At 35.9% G+C, this 15,931-nt stretch overlaps 1 protein-coding gene across 1 annotated transcript in view; it reads right to left on the reverse strand.

The window, feature by feature from the left end:
- The window catches only part of sens (senseless), a 79,935-nt gene that overhangs the window by 45,371 nt on the left and 18,633 nt on the right, over positions 1–15,931 (reverse strand). Inside the window, exons 3-4 of the mRNA XM_074180266.1 lie at positions 13,830–14,015; positions 5,681–5,916 (exon numbers count right to left, since the gene is read on the reverse strand). Of these exons, the coding sequence (XP_074036367.1) occupies positions 5,681–5,916; positions 13,830–14,015 (422 nt within the window). The remainder of the gene's footprint in view (positions 1–5,680; positions 5,917–13,829; positions 14,016–15,931) is intronic.

A 15,931-nucleotide genomic window follows, 5' to 3' on the forward strand; every position in this document is an offset into this window, starting at 1 on the left:
AAGTAAAATCGACATTACCTACTTCATATTGCTCAATTTTGTACGGATTATTGATAGATACTGCAAATACTGTTTTACCAGGCAAAATGTAGGATCAATCGCTACGTATTCAAGAAACACTTTATTGTGAGATTTTCGCTAAACAGTTTTACAAAAACGCAACACATGTTTCGCTATACAGTAGCTTCTTCAGGCGTGTTTATACTAGTATAGAGTACAGAGTATAGACACGCTTGAAGAAACTGTTGTGTAGCGAAACATATGTGTATTTTATTCTGATTTATAACCTACCAAAATCTGAAAAAAATAAAATATAAATCAATAGAGAATCTGCTGACGTCTAGTAAAGGGCATACCCGAAAAGTTACAGCGTAATATAAACTACTGGAAAGTCCAATTAGTCAGTAACTTGTCATATTTATAAATTTCGCCTACAGAATTGAAAATCAAAATCAGTTGAAAAAATCAAATATTGACACTTATCTTTCTTGAGTGATGAACGTTTCGGAAAACAATTCTTTCGTTTCCAAAACCTGTATCCACTATGAAAATTTCGCTTCAAACTGTGATATTTCTAATTTTTTTGACACAAGTCAAAAGAAATAAGTATCAATATTTAGTTTTTTCAATTCAGTTTGTAGGATTTTCAGATAGAGGAAGGTTATAAACCCAAAAAATCAGTAGAAAATATTGAGTCCTGTATAAAAATGTCGTTTAAAAAATGTATGTCGCGTGTTTGTAGTTTATACTCTATACTAATATAGACACGCGCGAAGAAGCTACCTTATGGTGAAAAACGTGTTTTCAATACGTTTATTATTGAAAAAACCCCTACAGGTTTTCCAGCCATTTGATATTACAAACTAATTATACTATGTGCTTTAATAACACAAAACATTTGATTTTTCAAGTAGTGAATCAAAAATATACTTACTACATGGGCTGAAAAGTCTCAGGTCTAACACATAGATGGAGCTAGCCTTGTTGCATTCACCGATTTTTCAGTTAGTACTAACCTCCAAAAGAAAGCTGTTGAAATTTCATGATATTCTACTCATGAGTTTGTGAGTTATGGTGCAAAAAGTGACACTACTTTTGTTATTTTCAAAATGATGGATCGAAAACAATTTCGTGTTTTAATTTTACACTGCTTCATGATGGGATAAAATACCGTTCAAGCGAAGCAATGGCTTGAAAAGTGATATAAGGACTCCGTTCCATCAGAAACAACAATTAAACGTTGGTTTGCTGACTTCAAACTTGGTCGTAGAGACACCGATTATGCAGAACGCAGTGGACGTCCAAATGTGGCAGTAGCGCCAGCAAACAAAAAAATCCACAAAATCGTCTTAAAATGATCGAACATTGAAGTTGCGTGACTCAACTGCTATTGTAAAGATATCAATAAACATGTTGACTTTATATTGCATCAGCATTTGACTATGAGAAAGCTCTGTTCAAAGTCTTGGGAACGTCAGGAACGTCTTGATGATTGTGAGCAGTTTTTGGCCATGTTTAAACATAACAAACCGAAATTTTGCATCGATATGTGACAATGCATGAAACATGGATCCATCACTTCACCCCGGAATCAAAACGATCCTCATTTGAGTGGAAAGCAACTGGTGAACCTCGTCCAAAAGGCCCGAAAGCAAGAATCGGCTGGGAAGGTTATGGCCTTGAGATTTTGGGATATGCGTGGTGTAATATTCATCGACTATCTTTAGAAGGAAAATACCATCAACAGTGAATATTATATAGCGTTATTGGGACGTTTGAAGGCCGACATTGCAGAAAAACGACCCCATTTGAATAAAAAGGGAGTGCTGCTTCATGAAGACAATGCGCAGTAACAAATCAATGAAAACAATGGCAAACTACATGAATTGCACTTCAAATTGTTTATACATCCAAGGTATTCGCCAGATTTATTTCCCAGTGACTATTGGCTGTTCGCAGACCTTAAACAATGCTCACTGTTGAGGAATTTCGCTCGAATGAAGAAGTTATTGTTGAAACTAAGGCCTATTTCAAGGCAAAAGAAGTTCTACTGAAAGGTTAGAGCGGCTCTTGATGGAGATTACGTTGATGGATAAAGCCAATTTTGAACCTCAAATTCACCATACTGAAGACAAATAACAGAAGTAGTGCCGCTCAGGAAAAAATCAATCACGGAAGAACGAAATTGATAAAGGAGTATAGACACGCCTGAAGAAGGTATTGTATAGCGAAACACGTATTGTGTTTTTGTAAAACTGTTCAGTGGAAATCTCTCAATGCAGTGTTTAGTGAATACGCTATGGATTTCCATCAATCACTACGTATTTGTATTTTGTCAGATTTCAGTACTTTCAAATAGGATTCGAAGTTTATCTGATTCAGTAACCTCGAGTGAAAAGCTCATGAAGTCATAGAAAGGATGCGATGCTTTATAGATTAAATTATAGGAGCTTCGATTTAATCTGGTTATTCAGACTGATGTCCGACGAGTTTCATGTAACTTACATTCGTAGTAAGTAAGAATCTGCTATTTTCTGTGTTCAGATTCATACAATAAATTATAAGCCTGGTCTGGAGATATGAATCAGAATTGAAGGGGCTGAAAAAGAGTGAATGAGGTACTTTCTCCAAGAAAAATCTTCATTTCAGAATAAGGGTTATCAACTTCAAGATCATGTTGCTTCATTTCCTCTTTATACATGCGAACATTTACTCTACTCTAGCTGTTTGTAAACTAAAATGGAAAAGAAACCATCTTTTTGGAGACATTTTTATTCATCCCAACAAACAAACTTGTTCCAGTCTTGGAATAAAATCACTCGTTATTCAAATTCATGTCTGAATTTTATTGAAACATCGTAAATATGAGGTCTGTTGGAAAAATGAAGCGAATATTCAAATTTCGGGGGTTTACATACATTCGATTGGCGATTTTTAATTTTTTTTATAAATACATGGATGTAGTCGTTACTACGTGGTAGAAAATCATAATAAAGAAAAGATAATTGAAACTTTCTATGTCTTTCACCACTTTGTAACTTATTTGTAACTTATAACTATATAAGTTTGAAAATGTCCTTATAGGACGAAACTGTAGTAACTTTAGTTACAAATAAAAGTGGTAAAAAACATAGAAAGTTTCAATTCTCTTGCCTTTATTAATTTTTTTATATTGATACACTCGTCTCGAATATAAGTTCACATCTTCCGCTCTTTAGAACGTTTAGTTTGTTGGTCGGAGGCATAAAAGTTACAAGTGTTTTTCGTGTTCGCCGATTTTCTGCTATCGAAAAAAATGAATCAAAGAATTTGCATTAAATTTTGTGTAAAAAATGGAATCAACTGCTCAATAACACTCGACGGTGTTGACAGTGACATACGGTGATTGAACTCTGAGCCAGAAAGATATCTACAAGTGGTACAAGATTTTCACACAAGGTCTGGACGCCTCAGCACATCAACAAACGATGAAAATGTTGAAAACATGAAGAAAATTGTTATGGAGAATCGTCGAATCACTGTTGGAGAAGTTATTGACGATTTCCGAATATAGGGCTCATGCCATGTGATTTTTTTGTAAATTTTGGGCATGGAGCGACTGGCAGCAAAGTTCGTTCCAAAATTTGTGAATTTTGAACGAAAAAAACGTCGCATGAGTATCACTCAGGAATTGTTGATTGACGTCACGGACGATCCGGATTTTGCTTAAAAGGGTCATTGGTGACGAATCATGGATATATGGCTATGACAGCGAAACCAAGTCCAATCGTCTCAATGGAAGAGTCCAGGGGAACCAAGACCAAAAAAGCACGTTGAGTTCAATCAAATGTCAAGGTTTTGATCACTGTGTTCTTCGAGTACCGTGGCCTAGTAGGCCAATCAACAAGTTCAAAAACGTGAAAAATAGATCTAAAGCAAATGGAACTTCAAACGTTCAAGCCAGTCTCTATATACCTACACAGTAGGTTTAATGGACTGACGCCTATCAGAAAACAACTACTCCCCTGGCTAATACCACGAAGGGCGTTGGATTATATCAGACAGGCGTCAGTGCAGGAATCTTCACAGAAAATGTCCTGCATATGCAATTGGCAATACAACTGAAAGAGTCGACCTTCAATTATGGAACGGGCACACTTGCAGACCGGTTTCGGGCTTATTAGCCACTCATCAGTGCAAGATAGTGACCATCATCGACCTAAAGTCAATGATATTCCACAATTGAAAATCGGAATTCTTTCAGAGTATTTCATTCCTCTTCCGAAGTTGGAGCGAACATCAAAAATGTCACTCCATCTAGTGGACGAGGAACTAACCAACTGCACATCCGTAATTTGCCCGATTCCTCTAAATAAGGAATAAAAACTTTCTTATTAGTCAATGGGCTATGCTTGAAGACTGGCAATAAACAAATCTAAAGCAAATGGAACTTCAAACGTTCAAGCCAGTCTCTATATACCTACACAGTAGGTTTAATGGACTGACGCCTATCAGAAAACAACTATTCCCCTGGCTAATACCACAAAGGGCGTTGGATTATATCAGACAGGCGTCAGTGCAGGAATCTTCACAGAAAATGTCCTGCATATGCAATTGGCAATACAACTGAAAGAGTCGACCTTCAATTATGGAACGGGCACACTTGCAGACCGGTTTCGGGCTTATTAGCCACTCATCAGTGCAAGATAGTGACCATCATCGACCTAAAGACAATGATATTCCACAATTGAAAATCGGAATTCTTTCAGAGTATTTCATTCCTCTTCCGAAGTTGGAGCGAACATCAAAAATGTCACTCCATCTAGTGGACGAGGAACTAACCAACTGCACATCCGTAATTTGTCCGATTCCTCTAAATAAGGAATAAAAACTTTCTTATTAGTCAATGGGCTATGCTTGAAGACTGGCAATAAACAAATCTAAAGCAAATGGAACTTCAAACGTTCAAGCCAGTCTCTATATACCTACACAGTAGGTTTAATGGACTGACGCCTATCAGAAAACAACTACTCCCCTGGCTAATACCACGAAGGGCGTTGGATTATATCAGACAGGCGTCAGTGCAGGAATCTTCACAGAAAATGTCCTGCATATGCAATTGGCAATACAACTGAAAGAGTCGACCTTCAATTATGGAACGGGCACACTTGCAGACCGGTTTCGGGCTTATTAGCCACTCGTCAGTGCAAGATAGTGACCATCATCGACCTAAAGTCAATGATATTCCACAATTGAAAATCGGAATTCTTTCAGAGTATTTCATTCCTCTTCCGAAGTTGGAGCGAAGTTAGATGGAGTGACATTTTTAATGTTCGCTCCAACTTCGGAAGAGATAAAATCCTAATCGCTGCTGGGAGCTCGAAGACATACCAAAAAGTGCATATCAATACTGCTTCAAGGATTGGAAAAACGTTGGCACTAGTTTATTATATCTGAGGGGGACTACTTTGAAGGGGACAGAATATAAATTGATGTATAAATAAATATTTTTGCAGAAAAATTAAAATTCACCTTATTTTTTTAATAGACCTCGTGTTTCTGGGCCAAATTAGTAATAAGTCCTTTATATTCAATTTATTCTTCTGAAAAATTTTTGATTTTAGGAAGTCAATAACAGGGAGTTTTCAATCAAATGATTAGTCGAATATTTCACTGGATAGGTATATATTATTTTTCCTACCGTAAATTGCTTCTCTCCGGACGGTCCTATGATTGATGCCCTGTTCAGCATATCCCTTTCATGGTCCCATTTCCACCGACTCTCGACTGCTTTGACGGGACTGATAATCGTTCTTATATTTGTATCCGTCCGAATTTCCGTAGATTTCGTTTCCTGCTCGCATAGACTTCCAGGAGACCAAATACTATGTGTTCGAGATCGGCCTTTGAGTGACAGATTCAAGGGAGCGTCGTCTTCTGAAATGTAAAAATAGACTTTGATAATCCTAAACTATAATACTTCGTTCAATAGAAATGAATCAAATGGTGCTAAAGTCACTGAAGGCATGGAATGTTAGTTATTTCTAGCTTCTTCAAGACTGCACATGTTTGGATAACTGTGAAATCTTAGGATGTAGGACTGTTTTTCGCTGCCGTTTGGAACTTCACCAAATTCATACTGAGGACTTGAAATGCGTAAGTCCAATATTGAAAACAATAGAAAATACACAAAGACAGAGTTTCGATAAAAGTGTGCTCTGGAGATGAATTCATAGAATCGTTAGCGAAAAACACAAACTTTTTCTACGATTGTTTTATCCTCTGCTCAACTAGTGCTCCATTTGAACTATCTCTTGGATCAACAACACGGCAAAAAATACTTGAAATCGACATTCCATCGATATGAAATGACAGAAGAAGAAAAAATAGGAAGGTACGACTGGTTTTTGATAGGTATATTTCCAATTTATTGATAAATCTTTTTACAAATACACAATGGCATTCCATGAGTATTGAAATTGTATATTAGTAGTTAAAGAACACCTTTTGTTCAATTTTCTTATAGAATAAATATGTCAAGAGATCTATGGAAAAAGTCCAGAAGATCGTTTTTTTTTGCTTTCTCAAGTTTTTGTTTATTTTCACTAGTTGCAATCATGCGTTTAGTGTTTATAGAAGTGATTACTTTATAAATTATTAGTTCACTAAAGTCTATCCAAATCCAAGATAGAGTAAAACAAAACAAAACCGAAGCGTGATGTTCACGTGATCGCCCAGTGTCAGATGGAAAGGGTAGCGTTCATTGGTGAATTCGCCTTCTTGGTACGAGTTCTGTACCAGCACAGGGTTGTAATCAGTCGTTTGCGTGTTTGTGTGGCGTGCGTTATAGTATATTGTTTAAAATTGTTTCCAAGATGTACAGACACTGCTGATGACACTGTGAGCTATCCTCTGAGTCCAGCCAGGAAACGATCCAAAAAAAGACATTTGAGTGTTGAGATGAAAGAAGTGATTTTAAATGTGTTCAAGAAAGAGATGGAAGAAATTGAAACATCGACTATCGAAAGTTTCCGATAAAATTGGATTGTGTTGCGCTTCGATTTACAATGTTTTACGGGAATATAAACAAAATCATACATTTTCCAAACCGAATACAAATCAGAATCGTCAAACCATTATAAAATCAATAGATGATGCTGATAAACATGCAATCAGGAGGAAAGTGCATGAGTACTTTTTCAGAAATGAAATACCTACGATAGACAAAGTACTCACAAAATAAATGAAGATGTTTTATTGCCAAGTTTTAAGCGGTCAACATTCCATAAAGTATTGAAACATTTGAATTTTGTATGGAAAAATCGAGGGCGCAATAGTTTATTATTGGATAGAGAGGAAATTGTGTTATGGAGGAGAGAGTATTTGACCAAAATTGAATATTATAGGGAACAACAGAGAACAATTTATTATATGGATGAAACATGGGTTAATACTGGTCATACTACCCCTAAAGTATGGGTCGATGAAACTGTGACCTCATCTAGGAGGGCCTTTCTAGATGGACTATCCACCGGATTAACAAATCCATCAGGTAAACTTATATTTATATTAAGACCTGCCTCAATCTCAATATATAAAAAGTAACGCTTGTATTTGTTTTATTTACCTACATACCTCTTCGTAATTTCAGGTAAAGGAAAACGGCTTATTTTATTTGTCACATCGGCAATGAGAATGGGTTTGTTGCTGAAGGGTTGTGGTGTTTCGAGTCGAAGAAAACTGGAGATTATCACGAAGAAATGAACGGTGAATCTTTCGAACAGTGGTTTTCCAAAGTTCTACCCCATCTGGAGGATAATGCTGTGATTGTAATGGACAATGCACCTTATCATTCGCGACGGTTAGAGAAGATTCCGACAACGTCTTCAATGAAGGTTGAAATCCAAAATTGGCTGCGATCAAAGAATATTAGCTTTGAAGACTTAATGCTAAGAGTACAGCTACTAAAAGTTGTCAAGGAGCGCAAGCTTGAATACCAAAAATATATAGTCGATGAGATGGCAGCAGGCCAAAACAAAATTGTCCTTCGCCTGCCTCCATACCACTGCGAGCTCAATCCCATCGAGTTAATATGAGCGGATGTGAAGAATTTTGTAGCTCAGCATAACACCATGTTCAAATTTGCAGATCTCAAAGTACTTTTTGATGAGGCTTTGAAAAGAATCACAGCGGAGAAATGGGAGAAGTGTGTTCGGCATGTGATATCGGAAGTCGAGACAAAGATGTGGAAGCTTGATAAGATAATAGAGGCACAAATCGAGCCATTGATAATTCAGATTGGTGAGTATGACACTACTGATGAAGAGACAAATTCATCCAGTTGAATAATTTTGAATAATATTCCTTTTGATTTTACATAAAATAAAAATTATTAATAAAGAAATAATTACGTCTCTTTTCATATAATGCTTGAGTGCGCTGTAAAAAATCCAATGAAAATCTTTTTATATTACACATATTATCTGCATTTTTCCCGTTAAACTGCAAAACTTGTGCATTTCACTCGTTATTATAAAAAAGTTTTCCTGAATATGATATAGCATTTGCGATCAACAAGATGTTGGTTCTGAATACGACCCTGGCCAATTCTTGGGATTTTCAATATCACGTGCGTAGGGCATGTCAATGTTTACATCCACTCTATCTTGGATTTGAATTTGCTTTAGCTCTAAAAAAACAACAGTTGGAACGATTAAAGAATGAACATGAGCCATCAACAAAATACTCCATTTAGAATCCTTTTCTTTTACGAGTTAAAAAGGAAGATGAAACACGTTATGTTCGCATTTAATCAGAAATAACTCTTATCTGGACCGTTTGACAGTTTACTCAGTTTATATTTTGTTTAATAAAAAGTCATTTCTGTTTCAATTATTTTATACTACGTAACAAATAACCTGTAGGCACTTCATAATTCACAATAGGTGAGTGAATTTTATGTTATTATAAATTTTAACCTCAAATTGGAAATGTCTTTGTCTAATGTTCCGCATTAAAAAATTTTAAGCGACCGTATAAAACTCGTTTTACAGAATAATCAACGAAGGACAATCCTTAATGCGCTCTAAGAGCCGTGCCTGTGTGAAAGTAGTAATTCACGTTTTATGAAATTAACTCAAAATCGTAACATGGGGTATTTCACTTCTAGAGAATTTCCAAAATAAAAGCAATTCTTTAGTGAAAGGTTAGGCTTTCCGAAGCAGTAGTTTCATCATTTCGTTTCCATTAGTTTGTGCCAGTTTGTGACCTTATATCGGATGTTGAAGTTGATAACGTAAGCACATTGTTTCATCGTCCCAACTGTACCTTTTTGATATGAGGTTATGTAGCTCCGAAATTTGCTAAAAATGTGTTTCCTTCCTGGTTTTTGGCAATGTCAACGTTTATTAGGTTGTAGTTGAAAGGAAGCAGTACATTGTTGCGACATTTCTCGGCCTTAAAAGAACATTTCAAACAATTGATGGAATTATTCTATTTCAAACATCAAAGTAATATGAAATATCAGGGATTGTTTCTGATTGGATTCAAAGTTACTTATTTAATAGAAGACAAAAAACTTGATTTGGTAAAGAATTGTCAGATGAACTTATTGAGAATGGCGTACCCCATGGTAGTGTGATAAGTCCATTGCTTTTTATTATTTATTCAAATGATATCAACCACATTTCTGGGTCACACTGTATAAATCTTTCTGCAGATGATACATTGGTTTATTGTATACAGAAAAATGTGCATCAGGCATTTGTTTAATTGAATAGGTCTTTAAATAGTATTGAATCATATTCATCTAATAATAAATTCAAACTGAAAAACAGTAAAACAAAAAGTATGATCATCTTATAAGTATATGATCAAATTGCTTGGACAAATGCTGTTATAAAAATTGATAATGTTAACATTGAATTGTGACTGAAAATAAATATTTGGGTTTTATATTTGATACAAGTTTGGAACTACAAATCCATGCAGATTTTATTTTCAAAAAAATATCTAAGAAACTTTTTTTTCTCTCTAGATATGTGAAAAAGTGTCTATATATGCTAAGTTAACTCTATTTAAAAGTCTAATACAACCTCATTTTGATTATTGTACATTACTTTTTCTACAAAGTAAAAATAAAATAGCGCAATTGCAAAAGCTTCAAAATCGGGGTATGTAACTAATATTGGGATGTAGCCCAATTAAATTGCAATTGAATTGATGGTACAATGTCTAAACTGGTTTTCAGTTGAAGAACGTATATTATTTATGACTATGATCTTTATATTTGAGCTGCATGAAGGATTGGTATAACCAATAACTTCAAAAAATTCTTATTGAGAAATAAGGATGTTCATGATTACAGTACTTGAAGAAATAACAATTTTTATTTTGATAAAACTAACACTAAACTTGGAATGAATAGTATATTTCATAAAGACTCAAATGAATTCAATAAACTATCACATTGTAAAATAATCTGATTCAATAAACCAATTTGAGTCATTATTGAAAAAGTACATTAGTGACAACTCATGATATTTGGAATTTTTTGGTTGGGGTTTCTTTACTGTGATCTAACCTAACAATCTATAGATATGTACGTATATTTTGTTTTTCTTTAAATGTGCTTTAAATGTTCATTATATTCACATACTTTAATAATGTAATAATGTGATACATTTATATTTTTTTTTGTATTTCAGGCTTGTCTACTAAATAGATAAATAAATAAAAAGTAACACAAGAAAAATATTTTTTTAACAAAAAACCGACTATTGAACAATGAATGTACTGAATTTTAATTATCGTTAATAAATCATTGAGTTGAAGTTACCTCGAAACTATTGTGATACTCATATCAATGTTGAACAAAAAACACTTATTTTTCTGAGCAATTAAACCCTTTCCTTGAATATCAGCGATTAATAACCGCAGTCTGGTTATCAATATTTTTAATTGGCGATTAAACAATGCAAGCTTCGACAAAATAAAGATTACGGTACCAATTAGTACGATAAATAATACCTCGAAATAATGCTCAAAAAGTGCGATATTGCTATTGAGACCTTTGACGTAAAATTATCGATTTTATTTCTGTAGTGGAAAAGTTTTTATATTCTTTACGATTATACTGAATTGATATTCATACTCAGAAATAGTTGATCAGCGAAAAAGAACTCAATTTCGAGTTCTATATATTTCTCTCATATTATGAATGTCATGTCTCGAATATGAATAAGTGATTAACATCTGGGCTGCTGAAGTCCCAGGTCTGAGAAAAAAAAAAACGTTTTTTTTTTCTGTTCAAAATTGGCTGTATTCATCAATGTAATCTCCTTCAAGAGCAAGCGTCGCTCTAACAATTCACTACCTTTTTTGTAGAACGATTCATCTTTTGCCTTCTCATTCAAGCGAAATCTCTTACCGGTGAGCATTTTTTTGAAGTCTACGAATAGCCAGTAGTCGCTGGGAGCCAAATCTAGCGAATATGGTATATGCAGGAGCAATTATAAGCCTTCATAATCATAAAATTTCAAAAGCTTCCTTTTGAAGGTTAGTACTAACTGAAAAATCGGCGAATGCAATAGAACTGGCGCCATATATGTGTTAAGCCCTAGACTAGTATTTCTCAAAGTGGGCGATAACGCCCCCTTGTGGGCGATGGAGGCCTATAGAGGGGAGTAAAGGGCACAGAGGAGATTGGGGGGCGTTGAAGCGGTTTAGGTCGGCGATGGCTGATTTAAAAATGTTTTTTTGCTTTTAACACCGCTCCTTTACGCTTAACGCGTGTTTTCTCGTGTAACGCCATCTAGGGGACTAGACAGTAACTATTTTCTGTCCGATAGTTGTTAAACTGTACAGTAGATGGCGATAAGCTTCAATGCGAAGCGAGAAGTTTCTAGTCTCCATTTTCGAAAGTACTAGGCCCGCTCGCTGCCTCATATGAAAGCACGCGTGCCATCGAGCCAGTGCCGGTTTTAGCACTACCAGCGCCCCGGGCGCTGCGGCGGCCTGCGGTGCCCCTTTATATCCAGCGCCCTGGGCGGTCGCCCAACCGCGCCCTACCCTAACACCGCTACTGCTTCGAGCTTCCTACAATATCTCTTTGCTGATGACTCAAACAGGTAAGTCTCACATTATTGGAGAAGATTTAATTTTACCGGCAATAAAATAAGTAATAACTACTGTGCTCTATAAACCAGCGGCAGATATCATCCGAAAAATTCCTTTGAGCAATAGTTCCCTGAAAAGACGAATTGATGAGATGACTGAAAATATTGAAGAGTCATTGTGCAATCATCTGAAGACTTCTAAATTCTCAATTCAGTTACATGAGTCTACTTTACCAACCAATGAAGCATTGTTGTTGTCATACGTGAGGTTTATTAAACATGAGAAACTACTATTTGCCAGAAATTCAGAGACGGATACAAAAGGAAAAACCTTATATAATACACTGGAAAAATTTTGTGACGAGAAAGAAATTCCACTGAAGAATATTATATCAGCTGCTACAAATGGCGCTCCGGCTATGACAGGACGTCACAAAGGCTTCATGGCGTACTTAAAAAATAAAATTCCAGATGTGCTCGCTGTACATTGCGTCATTCATAGGCAACATTTGGTTGCGAAAAATGTGAGTGAGCGCCTCTCTCAATCACTTGCAATATATCATCAAAGCAGTCAATAAAATCCGAAACAACTGTGTTAATGATAGATTATTTAATCAGCTTTGGGTTGCTAATGATGAAGATTTCAACCGATTGCTATTTCACATAGAAGTGCGTTGGTTATCAAGAGGTAATTGTCTGACTCGATTTCACAATCTATTTGGCTCTGTAATAGAGTTCTTGGAAAACAAAGACAAAGAATTGCACGACAACCTCATCACTTCAAAGAATGATATTGCGTACTTGACAGACCTGTATACATTATTTTATGATGCCAATCTCCAACTTCAAGGTGACGACTTCAATTTGATTAAAACAAAAAAGGTCATTGCTGCTTTTGTACCCAAATTGCTCTTATACAAGAATAATATCCACAGACGTGAGTTTCGCAATTTCCCTAATTTGTCCCTTTGCTTCAACAACGACGACTTTCTTGTTTACTGCCAACATTTGGAGAACCCCCACAGTGATTTTGCAGAACGACTCCAGGACCTTTTAAAATTGGAAATACCGCACTACGTGTTGGATCCTTTTTCAAATGTCAACACAGCAGGATCACCCCAGCTGGAAGAAGAACTCATGGAACTGATAACGAGCGGGGAAATAAAAATAAAATTGAAAAATGTATACCAAGAATTTTGGCTACAAAAGCCAATCCCGCAATTGTACCCTGGATTGTGGTCCATCGTTTTTGATAGCATTCCCATCATCGTATTTCTGTGAACGTGAATTTAGTGCTGTGTTAACGTTGCTAACTGAAGATAGAATTCGGTTGCGGATTACCGAACGCGGTGACTTACGGCTGTTCTTGAGTAAATTCGAGCCTGATATTAACAAACTTCTTAAAAATCATCAAATTCATCCTTCACATTTAGTTTTAAAATTCAAATTGAAATGTTTGTTTGAATAACATTACCCTCATCAGAAAGTCTTATTTTCACATGACACACATAATTTAATTATTAATATAATGACTGCGATTGTGATTCTTAAGATGTGGTAAAGTAAAAAATTTGGGGGACGCTAGAAAATAATTAATTCTCGAAGAGGGCGGTGGACAAAATAAGTTTGAGAATCTCTGCCCTAGACTTTTCAGCCCATGTAGTACATACCTGATTACAAAATTGCAGTCTTGAAATAACAAACTTTAATGATTTCCAAAATCAAGTTACTCACCAACTTTGGCATGTTCTGGAATACATCCTTGATCCAGCGAAGTGGCACGGTCTGGACTCAACGATTCAGGACGATTGGCAGGAGAATAGGGCAGGAACAATCCTGGAATCGGATGCCACATATAAGGAGGATAAGGAGACGTTACTAAAGGGTTCATAGAGTTTGCGTACATTAAGGCACTCATTCCTGTAACAAAAAAAAAGATCTCAGCGAACGTGTAGGAAAAATTACGTATAGTATAATTGGTAAAAGAAGTGGCGCCTCATTCAAAATACTACGTTTCAAAAATATTTTGTTTTGAATAGGGTGATACAGATACAGTTCATCTTGATCATTTTCAAAGTATGGAAAATCACAAGCCTCTTCAGGCACTCACGATTATGGAGAGCAGTTTCGAATACGTAAGAGATACTAAAATCACAAATGAGTTTGACACCAATGGGTGACACAAGCTCAAGAATGAAATTGCTGCTGAAAATTATATTGAAAATCGAATGGTATCCCCGAACACTTCAGCTGGTAACGACTTCATTGTTGCTAGCTCTCCACCTTTTCAGACGTCACAGTGTAACTATCCGAACATTAATATCTCATTTTCATAAATACTAAACTAGGAAGTTAGAAAAAGTTGTTGTTAGGTCAGTCTGACTTTTGAAAGTAGTCAAATAAGAATTGGAAGGAATTTGAGCCTATGGTGACACTGACTATTACATGAAATGCAGAAGGATGGTAATGAGTCATAAAAATGGACCTTCCTTCAAATTTAATTCGCCAAACAATTTCTCTGGTAACAAAAATGGCATTGAGTCAGTGCCTGATCCAGTTGAATTATTAGACTCAAGACACTTGAGACTAGAGAAGGAAATATTAGCTCTACAAGCGAGAATTTATACAAAAAAAAATGAAAATATTACAAGTCTGATGAATTTATAAAATGCACCGCAAACTGCTGAACTAAAAGCACAAGAAAAGTTAGAAAGGTGAAAATCAAAGAAATCAAACCGTAGCAGATTGAGTAAACAACATATCTGAATATTACCCAAACGAATCAGACAGAAAACAAACCTCTTTGAAACACTGAATCAAGTGCTATCAAAAGTGTTTCACTTTCGAATGAGAGTATCAGTAAACTTCTAGCAAGACATGAAATGTCTGGTATGATGTTGACAGCAGACAATGGGGATTAGGTAATGGAAACATTGGCAACATGATTTGGCAGACTTGAATTCATAATCGATTGAATGATCTCCAAAATTAGAGATTTGCCTCTGGTCCAGAATTTGAATTTTGAGAGACTGGTCAACTTTCCTAGTAAAGTACACATCATAGTCGTTTGAAGAACTCTCAGTTGAAGAAAGACCTTTTGAATGAATTCCAAAACCAGTTGAGTTGAAATGGGGTGAACAAATTATTGACAAAGAAGCTCTATTCGATTTGAAAGATTTCTCAAAATGTGTGAAAGAAGTTGCAAAAGCAGCATATTTTGTCAGTATCCCTTGTTTCTCAGGTAGTGACAAATTTTTATACAAATCCTATCATCAAAAGAGACTTTTTTCTCAAGGACGAAACACAAGCACTACGAGAGGCGCTCTCAGAGCGGTGCCAGTGCGAAAGTAGCGATTCACATTGGTTTTGAATCGCTGGAGATCAAATCCATTTGAAAAAACGTTCTCAGAAAGTTTATTTCACATAAACGCAGTTCTCCAGATGAAAGAGTTCTTAAACAGTGAAGTTCGAGGTGTACTGAGTTGAACCTCAAAACGATGAGCGGCCACACTCCATCGCATATCGATGATATGTACCGCTCTTGGTGGAATCAAATGTGCCAAGTCACTTGAACACCTCCCGTGAAAGTATCTATAGAAGAGAGACAAATCTCCAACCTTTCTTTGATGTTCCAGGCAATCAAGGTTGCACGTGATGTTTGCGTCACCAATCAGGCGGATGGCTCTTTTCTGGATGGAATCCAGCAAGCTTTCGAGAAGCAGCCTTTGCAATTCTAGCGACATGATTGTGCCAAGACATATTGGTGTCCATTTCATCAAAAAAAACTGTCACTGTATTTCTCCTGTTCGAGAAATAATCACTAAAAGATGAAATTC

The sequence above is a fragment of the Leptinotarsa decemlineata genome, unplaced genomic scaffold, assembly GCF_025532065.1.
Source record: "Leptinotarsa decemlineata unplaced genomic scaffold, Ldec_3_MD MMD2_tig00026294_RagTag_RagTag, whole genome shotgun sequence".
In the NCBI taxonomy this organism is placed as follows: Eukaryota; Metazoa; Arthropoda; class Insecta; order Coleoptera; family Chrysomelidae; genus Leptinotarsa; species Leptinotarsa decemlineata.